At 37.5% G+C, this 16,865-nt stretch overlaps 1 protein-coding gene across 1 annotated transcript in view; it reads right to left on the reverse strand.

Annotated features, from left to right (window-relative positions):
- Positions 1-16,865, reverse strand: part of LOC122809665 (adhesion G-protein coupled receptor G5-like) — a 472,088-nt gene that overhangs the window by 407,976 nt on the left and 47,247 nt on the right. The window contains exon 3 of the mRNA XM_044081327.1: positions 12,344-12,569. Within this exon, the coding sequence (XP_043937262.1) occupies positions 12,344-12,569 (226 nt within the window). The remainder of the gene's footprint in view (positions 1-12,343; positions 12,570-16,865) is intronic.

Genomic DNA, 16,865 nt, shown 5'->3' on the forward strand with positions numbered 1-16,865 from the left:
AAAGCAATTTCACTAAACAACAAAGATTACTTCAACTGCCCATTGTCAAAGCTATGCCTCAGCAAGTCCAAGGACATTCAGGATAAGCAACACCCAACACCACACATACTGTCACTGTCAGTGGAGCCCCAAACGCTAAAAACCTAAGGCATGCACACTTTCCAGGACTTGTGACATAGCAGGCTGCTTTGTAAGATATATTGATGCCCTTCTAACCAGGCTGAACAAGGAGAAGGTAATTGTTGCTTATCTGGAGCCAGGATCCACCAACTCACACAAGCACTCAAGTCAGTACACCACAGGTACCAATATAATTTCATCATAGTCCATGTAGATATAAACAATTTGAGATTTACCTTACTAGACTATATGAAGAGAGATATTATGGAGCTTTCAGACTGTGTCTAAGGCTGGTATAAGCCTAGCACTGAGCAGCATATTACCATCACCAAGAATGATGTTACAATATCACCAAAAAATGACTGACTTCAATGACTGGCTGTTTTTCTGGTGCCATTCTAAGGGGATCCAATATTTGCTAGCTTGGGAGGACATGGTTAGAAAACTATGTTGCTTTGCCAAGGCTGATCTGCACCGTTCCCCTCTAGGCTTTTGAATTCTGACTAAAACTTTATCCACCCCATAGTGCATTTTTTAGGCAATGCCAAAGTGGCAAACCTACCGAGATGGCAAAATCAGCTCAACTGAACCTCAAGGTGTTACTGCTCAATGACAGGAGCATAAATAAAAAAAAACTTCACTCCCTCCGAACCCCCCTCACATACAAGAATGCAGACATCTGTATGTTTATCAATACATGGTTTAAAGTGGCAGCAAATACTCCAGCACTGAAAGATTTCAGTGCCCTCCATACTTTTAGACCAGTAGCTGTACAGACAAGGGCTAAAGGTGGTGGTGTCTGAATATAAATCAATAACAAGCATACCTCAACGGTGGTCAAACAGGGTGATGTGCTGGAGTTCCTCCACATGCAGATCACCAAAGACAAAATCATGTTCCATATCCTAGTCACTTATAGGCCACCTTCTATATCCCAAGAAGCTTACGGTACATACTTGGAGCTAATGGACACATTAACCATCTAACATAACACACTACCCATGGGAGGCTTTCATTATCTCTCTGTAGCTATAGACTAGGAATCCCATATGGTCTCCAATCTATACGCACAGAGATTCCTGGATGTAGTAAATATAAACACTTTTGACAAAATAATGAATATACCCAGTAGAGGTTCCAATATACTAGATTGCATGCTCACAAATATTTGGAAATGTGGCACCTCCCAATGTCTCATCCCCCCTGGTAAGGTCCAACCATAAAACTGTCTCATTCAAAATCAACTCCATAATCCAATTAAATCCAGTAACAGGAACTATACCAAGGCAAATTACCTTTTAATAAATAATGTAATCCATAAAACTTATGGAAGACTGAGAGTGAAGCAGAGCAATGCAAGCGTGATAAGGGTTTCCAAAGTTCAAGAAGTCTCCAAAGTCACTTGAAACACTTGATAAAATAAATGCAAATTTTATTCAGACAAGCGCTTTCGCTATAAGTAGCTTCATCAGGTCTGTTTTATACAAATACATTTAAAATGCCATTTTTATAGTCTTGGCAAATCAATTAAAAACGATCTCTTCACTTATTTAAAAGGGAAATGTCAATTTATCTAAAAACAATTGAACTACAGAATAGACAAACATATATTTTCCAAGGTACTTATATGTGAAAAGAACTTATAAAAAGTATATATGGGAAATATACAAGATTGAGAGGTGGTGTATATATAAATATAACTAAATGTGTAATGAAATGTGTATTCATATTAATGAATGTGATGTAATGTATATTGAACGACAGAATGTATGTTGAACGACAAAATATGTTTTGATGTGTGTATATGTATGTATGGCAATAATATATCAAATGCATCTTATGTACAATGGGTATGGAAGTGTGTGTATGTATGGGATATACGTTTGTTATGGTTGACATAAAAATATTTAATGATGAATATGTGTGTGTTATCTATTAAATATAGAATGTTGAAACTACCCCACATATACATCAGCAAATAGCTTCTTGAATACGATTTGATAGGAACAGAAATAAATAGTAAGTAATGATAAACAAATGTGTGCATACTCTCACATGTTATGTCAATGTTAAAGGCCTCTGCATCTACATGTTATTCCTCTAGTAAATAGTGTAATATTGTATATGCAAAATACTCAACATCACTCATAACATATAAAACATATATATAAAAAACACACAGCAATCCCATACATACACACACTTCCATACCCATTGTACATAAGATGCATTTGATATATTATTGCCATACATACATATACACACATCAAAACATATTTTGTCGTTCAACATACATTCTGTCGTTCAATATACATTACATCACATTCATTAATATGAATACACATTTCATTACACATTTAGTTATATTTATATATACACCACCTCACAATCTTGTATATTTCCCATATATACTTTTTATAAGTTCTTTTCACATATAAGTACCTTGGAAAATATATGTTTGTCTATTCTGTAGTTCAATTGTTTTTAGATAAATTGACATTTCCCTTTTAAATAAGTGAAGAGATCGTTTTTAATTGATTTGCCAAGACTATAAAAATGGCATTTTAAATGTATTTGTATAAAACAGACCTGATGAAGCTACTTATAGCGAAAGCGCTTGTCTGAATAAAATTTGCATTTATTTTATCAAGTGTTTCAAGTGACTTTGGAGACTTCTTGAACTTTGGAAACCCTTATCACGCTTGCATTGCTCTGCTTCACTCTCAGTCTTCCATAAGTTTTATGGACTACATTTCTTATTGTTTTATTTTTGGGCTGAGAGAGTTTACCGCAGTGGTGGTTCTGTTTTTTCCAATTGACCTTTTAATAAATGATGATTGTCACAATTCAGTGCCCCTCCAAATCCTGAGAACACAGCAGTCTATGTTGAACTGCTCTCAGGAACTCTGAACAACCATGTCAGTGGCTGCATAGTGGCTGCTGTACTTAAGAGAACTAAGCCCAGGACTAGCTCCAGAAAAACACCGCCCTCATGGCATCCCAAAATAAACAGGCTATACAACAAAAATAAAACAAATTGTGGAAAAAATCAGAAAGGGTAATTCCCATAAAGATAATAACTCTCTCATCAAACAAAACAGGCAACTAAGAGGGTAAATTAGGTCAAACAAAGCCAATTTGAGGTTAAAATCGCCTCTCAGATGAAAGATAACCATAAAGCCACCTTCAGCTATGTCAGAAACCTCAAGGGCAGCACATGGCAATGTGCTAAACTGACAGTTAATGGTGCCACATTCACTGAGCTGGGTCATATAGCAAACCTGTCAGCAGACAAATTAACTTCCATCTTTACTCCCCTCTCACCTCCAACCATCCCCCCAAAAATACTCTTAAACATAACCTCTCCAGCTATAACTAGAGAGAATATACTGGCTGTGCTCATTAAAACCCAGAAATTGGTCTCAGTAGGCCCCAATAACATCCCAGGACACCTCTTGAACAGTATAAAACATGACTTATCAAGACCCCTGGAGTCATTATTTAACTATAATCTTAACTCATTCACTCCAATGGAGCTCAGGTTGCTTGCACTGTAACCTCCAATGGGGGGAGCCTAAGCCTTTTGACAGAATCAAATTATGTTCTCATATTTCAAACAAATGCTCATATCTCTGTAACCATAGTGACTATGTAAGAAGTACGAATGGCAAACTCTTCAGCACAAACTATTTTTATAGTAGTGGTATTCTTTAGGTTCTAGTTCTTAAACCAAATTTTATAAGTCACAGAAAACAGTAATATTTTGTGAATAACTTATATTATCTCAGCAACCACTCAAGTTTCACACATACCGTCAGCTGCTTTTTATTCATCTAGCTGAGAACTTTCATGTGAGGCTGAGGAGTCTTGTCTGTGTTACTTGGTTATTGAGATATTTAGGAAAATGTGAAAATTATATCTACATAAGTTAATATCATAAAAATGACAGTTAACATTTCTTTACCTGCACTAGACAGAGGTCAAATAATAATGCAGTTGAGTTTGCCATTGTGTAAGCTTTAAGATGAAATCCTGTAAAACCTTGTACATAGCATGGTTTTGGAATTATTGATGCAAATATGAACAAGCAATAGTTGATGCCTAGGGGAGCCAGTAGGAGGTAACTGCAAATGCACTTGGAGGCATCACTCAGATGTAATGAGTTAAAACAGGCATGTAAAGGGAGGACTGTGATGGGCATACCCCTTCATAAGGGAGGACCTTCGACAGATCCTAGAAACTGCAGACCCATTAGTCTAACTAGTCTTATTTGCAAAGCCATGGAAAGTATCAGCAAGGAAACTGGAGACTTCCTAAAACTGGATCCATCCCAGTTTGGCTTTCTCAGAGGAAGCTTATGCTTCCTGACTCTGGTGGACATCTTTGAAAAGGTCCCTAAAGCAACGCATAAGGGGAAAACTGCATACTGCTTATCTAGATCTGGCTATAGATAAAATACCCTGCTTGGGCATTATCGACAAATGTAAGGAACTAAGTATAAAGCCTTTCATAATACACTGGATAGGCCCTAAAATGTTAGAATCAGTGAGGCCACCTCCACAACAAGGTCAGTCACCAGTGGAGTCATCAAGGAAGATGTGCTAGGCCCACTGCTCTTTGGCATTTACTTCTCGGTTGTCAAAGCCAATGTCAAAGTCCTCTGGATAACCAAGTTTGCATATGATTGAAGACTGGGAGCAGTCACTGAATCCCCTCAAGATAAGAACACCCTTCAGGAAGGTCTGACACAAACGCTTGGTGTCAAGGCAATGGCTTAAAACTCACTACTAAGAAAAGCATTAAAGTATGTTTTGGGAAGTCAGTCACACCCAGGTAACTACATTATTAATAAAATATCCCAAAAAGTTGATTTATTAGTCAGGGATCTGTGAACTCATGTAGATATTAACCTAGTATTTGACCAACACACGTACAAAGTAGTAAGAAAATCCTTCTATATTGCTCAACTTATAAACAAGGGCATGGCATCTAGGTCCAAAGACATCATCATACTGTACTCAGACCTCATCAAACCCATCATAGAGTATAATGCCCATTCAGTGTGTACCTGATCAGACACCTGCAGCAAATGGAATGCCTATGAAGGTTCCTTACAAGAAGAATACAGGGAGAAAACGCAATGTTCTACACTGATCATCTCAAAGTGCTGTCTCTTTCCTCAGTATCATACAGACTTCTGAGAGGTGATCTTTGCTTGGCCTATGAGGCATCCCTGAACCCTGTTTTGATGAACCTTTTGCATATCTGCAAAACAAACAGCATCAGAGCATTAGGTTAAAATACCTAAATTTTCCTTGTGACATAAATAAGACATGTGGGAGAGACAGATATGTTTCTCAGAGAATTCCCATTTGCTGGAACAGGCTCCTCATCCATTTGAAGCAGTGTTCCTCTCTATCCCTATATAAGTGCAGCTTGGACTAATGAATGGGTAATTGCAGAGGCCGGAAGTCATTCGGGCTTCACGTTTTGAAGACATCAGGGAAGAACTATTTAAATTAGGATGTATGTTCTGTGAGAGAGGTTATCCAAAGAAGATGGTAGAGGATATTATTGATGAGGTTTATAGTGAATGGGGGGGGGGTAGATACAAACCACTTCTTGGAGTGGGCCTCCGCAGTAGTAGCAATAGTGAAAACCCTGTTGTGTCTAAGAACTATGAGAAGGCATGCGTTATACAATATAGTCCTGTTTCGTGGGAAATAAAATATATTATCAAAGAGAAATTGAAACATCTTTAAAGTTACTCCAGAGGTAAACAGAATTGTACTGAATGAGCCATTATTTATTAGCAAAACTGGTAGTAATATCAAGAAACTTCTGGAAAATAAATTCCACACAAAAAGTGTTGATACCCTTTGTACAAAGCCCTGTGGTTGTTGTAATCAATGTGGTTATATAACCAAGGATTTAGAGATCATTTTGGGAAACTAGATGCAAAGCAAAATTGTGTTCAAGAAGGGCAATTGTTTGCAAAAAAACACTGGAGACACTTAAGAGAATGAGTATCCACACTTTACTGATGATTCTGGTACCTCAGCTTCAAAAAGCCTTCCAAGGAATACATTTTTCATCAGTGATACATTCCTATATATCACAAAAAAAGTATCCAATTACCATCAATAATTGCACTTAATTAAAAGCTGCAATAAAACACCAACGATTTGATGTGCAAATTACAAAGCACAATGCAGAATCACAATTTGATTACATACATCATGCCATAGAAAACCATGAAAAACTCTGAAAATTACTAAATATTCCAAAAACATTTCAAAAAGCCTAAATGAGTATATCTATATCTACAGACTGAGATTACACATTTAAGTCAAGTTCTAAATTCAGACCATGAGGCCACAAGGTGTTGAAATCAATAATATATTTTGTTTCCAACCTTAATAGAGCTCTGATCAGATCCTGACCCTGTTTTGAAAAAACGTTTGCCAATACATTGAAAATTAAACTATAGGATGACCCTCCATGTGCCTTATGGAAATGTTGGGCAACTGGACTCTCCATTCTACCTTTCCTAATATCCCCCAGGTGTTAGCAAAGACAAAATTGTTCAGAAGCCACCACGATGTTATAAACGAAAAATATTTATTGTAGAACTAGCGCTTTCACGTACTGCCAAGGTACGCTTCTTCAGGTTTATACAACAGCTCAATTTCATACATATTTATACTAAAAACTTTCTACTAATTGAATAATTAAAGATATGTTATAAGCAATCAATCAATCAACAAACTAATCCTATAATTCATACTCCTATTCATTTTGCTTTCTTAAAAATACTTTGTATGCTGAGTAATACACAGCATATCATAGAACCATTTGTAACAGTGTGTATGTTTTAAAGAAAGTTCTATCAAAATATCTCCCAATAAAATAAACAAATAAAAATACTGATATGGTTATTATTACCTACAAACGTATATATACATAAAATATGTGACATACTTAAACGAAACACATTTCAATAAAAAATGTCATGTATTATATATGTTTATGTCTTAATCATAAAGGTAACAACATAACAAAATATTTCAGACTCCATTTAAAATTAGAATAACCTATATGAAGAAGTGTAACCAATACATTGACTTAAAATATATATGTATATATATAAAAGACCAATAAATATTGGTAATCATGGCAGCTGATTCATAATCCATAATTCATAAGTCATGGCAGTTCATTAGTACATTATATTCACCCAAAATATATTCAAAATATGAATTAATTTCATCTACGTCTTGCCAATGCTGGTTTTATACTTAGAGCCTGATTCAATCCTGGCTCAATGTGTGCTCTTAGTCTCAGGATCCAGTTCAACTGAACCAGCTCAAGATACCCCATATTATTACCTTCCCTTTTGTTATTGTATATTAACTGTAGCACCTAAACTTAAAGTGATGGTTAGGAAACATATGACTATGCTTAGCCAAGGCATTGGTCAAGATAATTTTCTTTGTATCATAAAGGTGATTATAGATACGATCTTTGAGTCTTCTGGAAGTCAGCCCCACATAATATGCCTCACAGACTTCACATGTAGCTAGATAAACCAGATTTTTAGACTCACAATTTGCATAAAAGGATGGTATAAAAGTATAGCCCAGTTCCGGAACTATAAAGGGTTAAATCTTAGAAATGGAACTACACATGTTGCATCTATTACATGGGTATGTCCCATTCCTTAAGAACTGTCTAATGTCTACTTTAGAAGCATCCACTTTCTCGGTACATAGTAATCTTTTCAAGTTCTTGCTATTCCTATATCTGAAGGTAGGCTTACTACCAACCACCTGTGCTACATGTGTATCCAATAGCAAGATCTTCCAATTGTCTCTAATGATATTATTTATATAATAGATGTCATTTGTATATCTAGTTGTAAAAGCTATCCTTGTATCGTGTTGATGCATCTTGGGATCTTGCATATGAGTCCCTCGTCTCTTATTGATATTTAATCCAGTATCAAAAGTGGAACATTTTATCTCATCTACCAAAGTATAGGGATAGCCCCTGTCTATGAAGAAGCTTGTTGTTAAATCTAATTGTAAAATTCTATCTGCTTCCTTACTACACAAACATGATGTTCTCAAAAATTGTCCCTCTACCACATTTTGAAATACATGTCGTGGATGCATGCTGTTATAATGAAGAATGGCATTTCTCCAGCATGATTTCCTAAAAATATTAGTGGAAATGGAGCCATTTGGTTCTTTTGAGATTGTGACATCCAAAAAATCTATTTGACTAATAGATTTTTCCACTGTAAACTTCAAAAAATCAGTGGTAGATTCCATATATGAAACCAACTCTAAAAATAGATCTTCACTTCCATTCCACAATATTAGGATATCATCCACAAAACGTCTATATAATGAGATGTTCCTGAATAGCTCATTATTGAAGAGAAACCTGTTTTCCCACAGGTGTTCCATGATTCTTCTTTTAACTACTCTTTTTATCTGACCGATGTACCACATGGGCTGTGCACAACCACACCCCAAAATGTACACCAAACATGAGGTGCCACAATCAAAACACCACGGTGATCAATGAATCTTGCCATTAATTCTCTCTCCTTTCAAATTTCTAATATTACAGTGTACCTTACATCTCCCACAAGGGTGAGTGCCCTTCCTGGATCCCAAAGGATTATAAACTCTACTATTCAGGATCGCCTTCAAATTTGAACACCTGCTAAAGGAAAAAGTAACTTTTTCAGGAAACAAATGACCTACTTCACTATCCTGTTTCACTACGGGCCAGAACCTGGGGTAATTGCTCTACAACCAAGATTGTGTATTTGGCCAAGTGTGAAAGCTGTGCAGGGTTTTATGTTGGAAAAACTGAGCAAGCTTTGAGAAGTAGAATATAAGAGCACTTGTATGAAATTAATAATAAAAAAAAACTAGTGCTCTGTACAAGCATTCCCTTGTATGTAAAGAATTTACCAAATTTAATTTTGGTATTATTGAGCAGATCACTGTCAACCTGAGAGGGGGTGATTGGAAAAATCTGTAGAATAAAAAGGAGTTACAGTGGCAACTGAGACTAGCTGCTATTTTCCCACCTGGGTTGAATGATTTTACTTCTATAACACTGGTATTAAAAGAAAAAGCTGATAGGTTGTAATGGGATTTAATTTTTCCCTACTGTTAAAACTGAATTTTTTTTAAAAATACAACTAATGCTCTTGCAATTATTTAGTTTATATATATATATATATGTGTGTATACATATATTATATATATATATATATATATATATATATATATATATATATGGGTCTACTTTATTTGGTCGACTCACATTTGGTCGAAAATTATTTCAGGCAGCACACTTCACTGAAAACTCATTTCACTGAAAGCTCATTTGGTCGAATCACATTTGGTCGAAAATGAAATATAGCTCCTTCCCCACTGCAGTGCAACCTGGAGTGAGAATATTAATTAATGGGGGGTGTGGGGGGCATACCCCCCACATAATTGTAGTCTATTCACTGTTACATGAAGGTGTATCCATTTATTCATACATATATATATATATATATATATATATATATATATATATATATATATATTCAGTAAAAAATATTTGCAAAATGTGGGGGGCTACGCCCCCTTAAATAATATTCTTAGTTCTGAGAAGTTCTGAGGTCTGTGCATGCAGAGGTCACATTTATAGCCCACGGTTTATGGTCCCAGCGTGTAACATCCCACGGACCTTACAGCATATATGAGCCAGACGTTTGGTTTGCCTGAGGCAGAGATCCCACATGTGAGAATACTGCAATGTGAGAACAGAAGGACATCTGCAGGATAATTCAGATCCAGTGTCAGTTCTAAAGCAGTAGAATTCCTTTTTTTATTTCCTCTGATCCATTTCCCAGGCAAAGATATTAACTCTCCAAGTCAATTTGACTTTATACACAAAGATTCAATAAAAAGTGTACTTTTTCCTCCAAGTACAGTAGTAAATCATCAGTTATACTAGCATTTGGGGAGAGGAGCAACAGTGCCAAGCTGCTGCAGTCCCATCTTAACCAGAAGTTCCATTTTAATACTAAAGTTTCTTGTTACATCTAGTTATGAATGAATGTCCACTTTAAGTCTTATAATATGTTGTCAATATATGCCAGTATTCAACTAGTGAATGTCTGCCATTTTACTCATATTTGTGTCAAAGCTATACATTATGTCTACTATGCTTTTTGTTTCCAATATTGCCACTTTTGCACATTTTTTTTGTTTGCTTTTTTTTACATTTTTTTGTAATTGCCTGGATAACTAACACTTCAAGACTTCATTGCAGTTTGATTTTCAATGAGTGAAAATGAAGCTCATGATACCCATCTACTTTTGAGCAGCAACTTCAAAGAATGGCAGAAATAACCATAATTTAATATATTATGATACATGACATATCCCAATACTGCTGTCAAATGATAAAATAAAAAAAAAGAATCTAGATTGCTTATCTAAAACCAATTACCTTCTAATTCAGCTGCCAAAATGGGTTTGTCTATAGGTGACTGAAGACCAGTTGATCAAATTCTAGCCATAAGAACACAAGAACACAACTGGTTGAAATTGCCTTTCATAATGGATTTAAGGCTAGGTTTAAAAGCACCATGGAAACATTGTTTGTGTCAACTTTCCCTTTTGCTGTATGTCTTCAGAGTCAGGATAAGTAGGTTTCAGTGTGTTGGGGAGGGTACAGTAAATCTTGTCCCACCCTCTCAAAAAACTGCTTGCTAAAGTCTTTGCTGGTATATTGTAGGGAAAATGTATTCTCAATTTGTTGTGATCAAGCAATGTTTTATGAATGAACTTGCATTCATTTTTCATAGAAGGGCCAAAATATACTTAACCAACTCCGACTATCAACATCTTTTATATTTTTCATACATTCAGAGAATAAGCTCATAGGTTCATAGGTGTGTACTAGGCTAATGGCCTTGGAGCCTTTATAAGCTTAGCACATAGGATTACCCTGGCATCGTGCCACCTGACCTTAGTTCCCAGAGCTTCTGTCAAGTCGAACCACTGGAGTGATCCCTGGGGTGAATTTTCTATCTTCCATCCACTCATCAAGATTTCTCTTGAAGAGGGACAGTGAGGTGTTCTGTTTGACATGTATGGAAAGTTTATTCCATACTATGGGCAGTCTCTGGGTTATGAACCTGTCCCTCCAGCATGTTCTGTTGATTGTGGTAATGAGGTTGAGGTCTCTGGAGCATGTGGTGCAGCGTGATTGAGATTTATTTAGATGTAGCATTTCTAACAGAGCTGGGTCAGACATGGCTTTATAAGTCAGGTAAAGCTTGTCTCTAAGTAGGGGATATGAGACAGAGAATAGTTGGAGTTTTTTGAGTCTGTCCATATAGGACAAGTGTTTAAGGCCTAGGATCCTCTTTGTGAGGTACTTTTGCAGCTTCTCCAGTTGTTGCAAGTATCTAGTGAGGTACATGCCAAATGGGGCATTGTACTCAATGACTGGCCTAATGAGGGAAGAGTAGAGTAGAGGGAGACAATGACTTCTTTCTTCCTGGATGCAAAACCCTTAGTAATGACATGTGCCACATAGAAGGCCTTTCTGACCACAGTGGCAATGTGGTGGTCAAAAGAGAGGTTGCTGTCAACCTGTGTTCACAGATCTCTTATAACACCTTCTGTGTTTAGTGGACTACCATTGATATGGTAATTCATGGGAAATTGACTTTTCCCAAAAGGAATGACAACACATTTTTTAGCATTGAGCTTAAGGCCATGGTTCTGACACCAGTCGCTGGTGTCAGTGAGGCCTTTCTGTTGGATGCCAACATCACTTGGGGAGTTAATAATGGCTCCCAACTAGCAATCGTCTGTGAACTTTGTCAACCAGAGTCCCTTCATGTTGGCCTGGACTTCTGAGAAGCAGATACCAAACAGGAGAGGACTGGTCAGCAGTCTGACTTGGAGTCAGCTACTTTCACACTGTGGGTTCTATTTGTGAGCCACCTAGTGATATAAGGGCTGATGCCTAGCTTAGTGAGGCAAAAAAATGTAAAATATGATAAAATGTAGAAAGGATAATTCATCTTGTTTGACCCAGCCATTTAAAATGAGATCTGTATCAGCACATGCATGCAAGTTGCATTTAAAAGTGGCTACATAAACACAGCTGGCATCCCATAATATGCACTTACTTGTAAATTTGATCCATTTCTTTTGTGCACTGCATGTGTAGATAAAGGCATCGTTGAATGAGCTCTTCAAGGAACTCAAAGCCTTGATCAGCCTCGTGAGTTGCTGCACTGGACATAAAGTTGGTTAGATTACCTCTGATGTCTGAACAGTTACAACTGATATGATTCTCCTTGTTTGCCAGGATAATGTCATGGTACTGGCAGGCCCCATCAGAACTGACCGCAACTAGGAAAGCAAAATAAAACATGGCAGGCATAAATGTGGTTGATTATTATACAATGCAGCTAAATCAAAAAAACTTTACAGAAATTATTGAAGCATTACAGTCTGAAAATGATATCAGAAGCCAAGTAATGGGACCATGTTTGCTGAGTTACCAGCATAACTAAAGCAAAATGTTAACGTGTTATATTATTCTAAACATGTAATTGATAGCTTGAATTCTATATTCACTTCACTGTTGGGGAGCCATACATTCTGGACTGCACAAGGATGATACCACACAGTTGTTGTCACTCAGATAGCAACTGGAACCCAGTATTTTTGGTGAAGCCTCTTCTTGTGTGTGCAGTCTTTGCAATCACTGCCTGCCACTCATCAGCCATCTCCTAACAAATCAAAACCATGCTTTCCCTGTCATTGGGGTGAGGGTCTGGCTGGGAGAGGTTTGTTAAGGTTATCAGGGATGGTGTGGGTTTTCTAAAAATACTCCATCTTCCATGTATGCTCAGTTTATGGCAGTAAATGGGGGGCATGCATTGGGTTAACTATGCTTCTGTCTCTTAGATCTGCAAGAAGTATTGCCAGCAAGCAGATCTGCCATCCTCTCCTTAAACAAAACTGATGGTTTACTTGGTCTTCATTGGAGAAATTGCAAACATCCAGTGTGCTCACCAAATATGCACAATTCATTGCTCTCCTTAGGACAGGTAAGCATGTCACTCCCCTTCACTCTTCAGCTTCCCTTCTTAGCTTCTCCATTGCTGAGGCTGCTAACTGAACCCCATTTGCTTGGGGGCATAATCAGAGCTCATTTTTCTGTGCCAGGGAGCCATGCTTGAGTTTAAAGATATTTAGTGAATTTGCATTGCTTAATAATATACAATGTGTGTTCCATAGTTTACCAGCACAATTTCGGCAGAGCTTGAATTTATGACTGACATACATAGAATTCTTTTTTAACAGCTTGCTTCTTTTCATGGTTTTTACACTGCTGTGATTCAAGTAAAGGCCCATTTGTACACTGTTCAGTTAATTAGAAAGACCTTTGTCCATATGAAGCATGTTATCTTAGAATAAACAATACTAAACTGAATAAAACTGAGGTTTATACATACGTACCAGTGAATTTTTTTGTATGAAGCTTCTAGGATATTTCCCAGTTCTTGATGTCAACAACAGAGTACAAGCAGAAATAAATATCATACTCAGAGGGATAACTTTCTTAATCAGTACTTCCCCATCTCTGGAATAAACAAACTGCCTTTATTTCTTAAACACATGAACACATTTGCATTCTTCAACAATGAACACTGACAACTGGAAAAAGCATCCAGAAATTCATGCCTGGCATAACCTTTGCCCTTCTAGAAGCAAGAAGTCTGATGGTGGGTATTAACAAAGCAAAATTGTCTCATGACATTCTTGCCTTGAAATTTCTATGCTCTTATATGCATTGATGTATTACAATATAGACTGGTATGGCAGCAGAAGAACTGATGCCTGTCTTGATGTAACGACACTGACCATAAAGAATAAGATCTGGAAGGGGAGATGTTATATGTGTAGTTGAAAGAGGATATATATATATAATTTTTTTTTTGTGATGCTCAAAGAGTGGAAATCTAACCAGGGAGCATCATGTAATGATGCCAGAAATCTCACTTTGCAGCATGACCTCAAAACATTTGCCATCCTACCTGAAGCCAAGGAAACAAACAATTGTTTCTCCAGAAGAGTACTATGAATACAAGCAGCATCCTCAAAAGACCGAGAACTGAGAAAAGGACACAGTCCTCATTTCCCCAACCAGCTCCTCCAGAAAATGAAACACTAACAGAATTTAAGATATATAGGTTACATTCTGGGCTCTTTTCTTTCTTCATGCCACATTTATTGTATTTGCTTCACCTTCTGGTTATGTTCATATAGGCAGACCATATTAAGGACTATGCACCTTTACAAATTGATCTGTGTATTGAAACATACTCCATTTTGTGATTTCAGTATTTACTCTGTATAATTGTAATTTTTTTTCATAATGGTTTGCTATTAATAAATAAACTTTGTCTGGTCTTAACCACTTGACCTGATCTGTGTTATATGATAATCCTTCCATCTGTGCCATCCTAATGTTCCATGTTAAGTTGATAGTCCCTTTACTTGTAATGTTTTAATGTATTCAGTCTGTAGAAAGGTTGTATCTTGTGCTAAAACTAAATAAATGTAAATTTTATTTATATTTATTTATTTCAGTTTGTTAACCGGGAAAGTCCATTGGCCCAAGGTAGCCCGTTTTCAATGGAGGCCCGAGGAGAAAAGTTCCAGACAGAAAGATAATATACAATGTATTAGTACAGCATATAAGAACAACAGTTTAACATTCAATATACAGGACAACATTTTACATATCTTGAAATGTATGAGCTGAGTCAATCACTTATAAGATATTTACAAAAACAATAGATTCATGTTCATTTAATACAATACAATTAAGATATTTACAAAAACAATAAATTCATGTTCAATGAATACAACTATATGTATTTAGGCACTAAATGTATTTAGGCAAAGGAATTTTAGAGAGAGGAATTGAAGCTGTTGTAAATACAGGCGTATTGTTGTAAATGCCTGTTTGTTGCAGCTTTTATGAATATGCCTACATTTATAGGTTCATAGGTTCACACTAGGCTATCTGCCCTAGGGCATTTATAAGCCTAGTCAGAGTATGTTTGGCTTTCGCCACCCATTTTAAATTAATTTTGCTATGCCCTTTTTCAAGGTTAGTATACTGTGCCTCTGTCTAGCAGTGACACAGAAGTGATACCCGGGGTAAACCTACAATCTCCCATCCACTCATCAAGATTCCTCTTGAAGAGAGTCAATGAGGGACTCTGACTAACATGGAATGGGATTTTATTCCAGAGTGAAGGGAGCCTCTGGGTTATGAATCTGTCCCTCCAGCATGTCCTATTTATTTCAGTGCTGAGGTTCAAGTCTCTCGAGCATGTAGCTTGATGGGATTTGGATTTTTTGAGGTGCAGCATGTCCCTTAATTCCGGGTTGGACGTGGCTTTATACGTCAGGCACAGGTCGCCTCTGAGCAGGTGGTATGCCACTGAGTAGAGCTGGTGTTTCTTTAACCGGGCAGCATATGGCATCTGTTTGAGCCCTTTGATCCTCTTGGTGAGGTACTTTTGGAGTCTTTCCAGTTGCTGCAGGTGTTTCGTAAGGTACATCCCAAAAGGGGCATTGTACTCAATTGTGGGCCTGATGAGGGATGAGTAAAGAGGCACGATGACCTCCCCTAATCTAGATGTGAATCCCTTCATAATTAGGTGGGCTATATAAAATGTTTTTCTAACCACTTTGGCCATGTGGTTGTCAAATGAAAGATTGCTATCAACTTGGGTCCCCAGGTCCCTAATTACTTCTTCTGTACTTAATGGATTACCACCTATTTGGTAATTTGTGGGCACTTTGTTTTTGCCAAAGGGGATGACTATACACTTTTTGGCATTTAGCTTGAGTCCATGGCTCTGGCACCAGTTGTCTGTTTCTATGAGGCCCTTTTGGAGGATGCTTGTGTCGGCTGGAGAGTCGATTATGGCGCCCAGTTTGCAGTCATCTGCGAACTTGGTCAGCCACAGTCCTTCTGTGTTGGCCTGTACCTCCGAGAAATATATACTGAACAAGAGAGGTCCCAGGAATGAGCCTTGTGGGATGCCACTTGTAACTGGTTTGGAGTCTGACATGGCTCCAGCAATTCTAACCATGTGGGTTCTGTCCTTGAGCCAGTTTGCAACCCATCTAGTGACATAGGGGTTTATATTTAAGCTGGTGAGCTTATCTATAATGCCCGAGTGGGGTATTGTATCGAAGGCTTTTGCGAGGTCCAGGTAGGCTGTGTAGACCACCTTCCCTTCGTCAATGGCCTTGGTGACTGTTTCAAAGAAGTCGACTGGGTTTAAGAGGCAGGATCTGCCCTTAACAAAGCCGAACTGGGTAGGATCCAGTGTCTGTAGGTCCCCAACATCTTTATTTATGAGGTCCATGATGATCCTTTCCATAGCTTTGCAGACCAAGCTAGTCAGGCTTATGGGGCAATAGTTTCCAGGGTCCGTTGAGGCACCACCTTTGTGGAGAGGGACCACTGTTGCTGTACGCCACTCTTTGGGTACATATCCTGTAGTAAGGCTGAGATTGAACAGTAGTTTTATGTTTGGGTTTAGCTCTTCTTGGAGTTCATGTAGGACGTAACCTGGGACACCGTCTGGTCCCATTGATGCTGTGTTTTTTGCT

The sequence above is a fragment of the Protopterus annectens genome, chromosome 8.part0 (assembly GCF_019279795.1).
Source record: "Protopterus annectens isolate FY-2018-M chromosome 8.part0, PAN1.0, whole genome shotgun sequence".
NCBI classification, from domain to species: Eukaryota; Metazoa; Chordata; order Ceratodontiformes; family Protopteridae; genus Protopterus; species Protopterus annectens.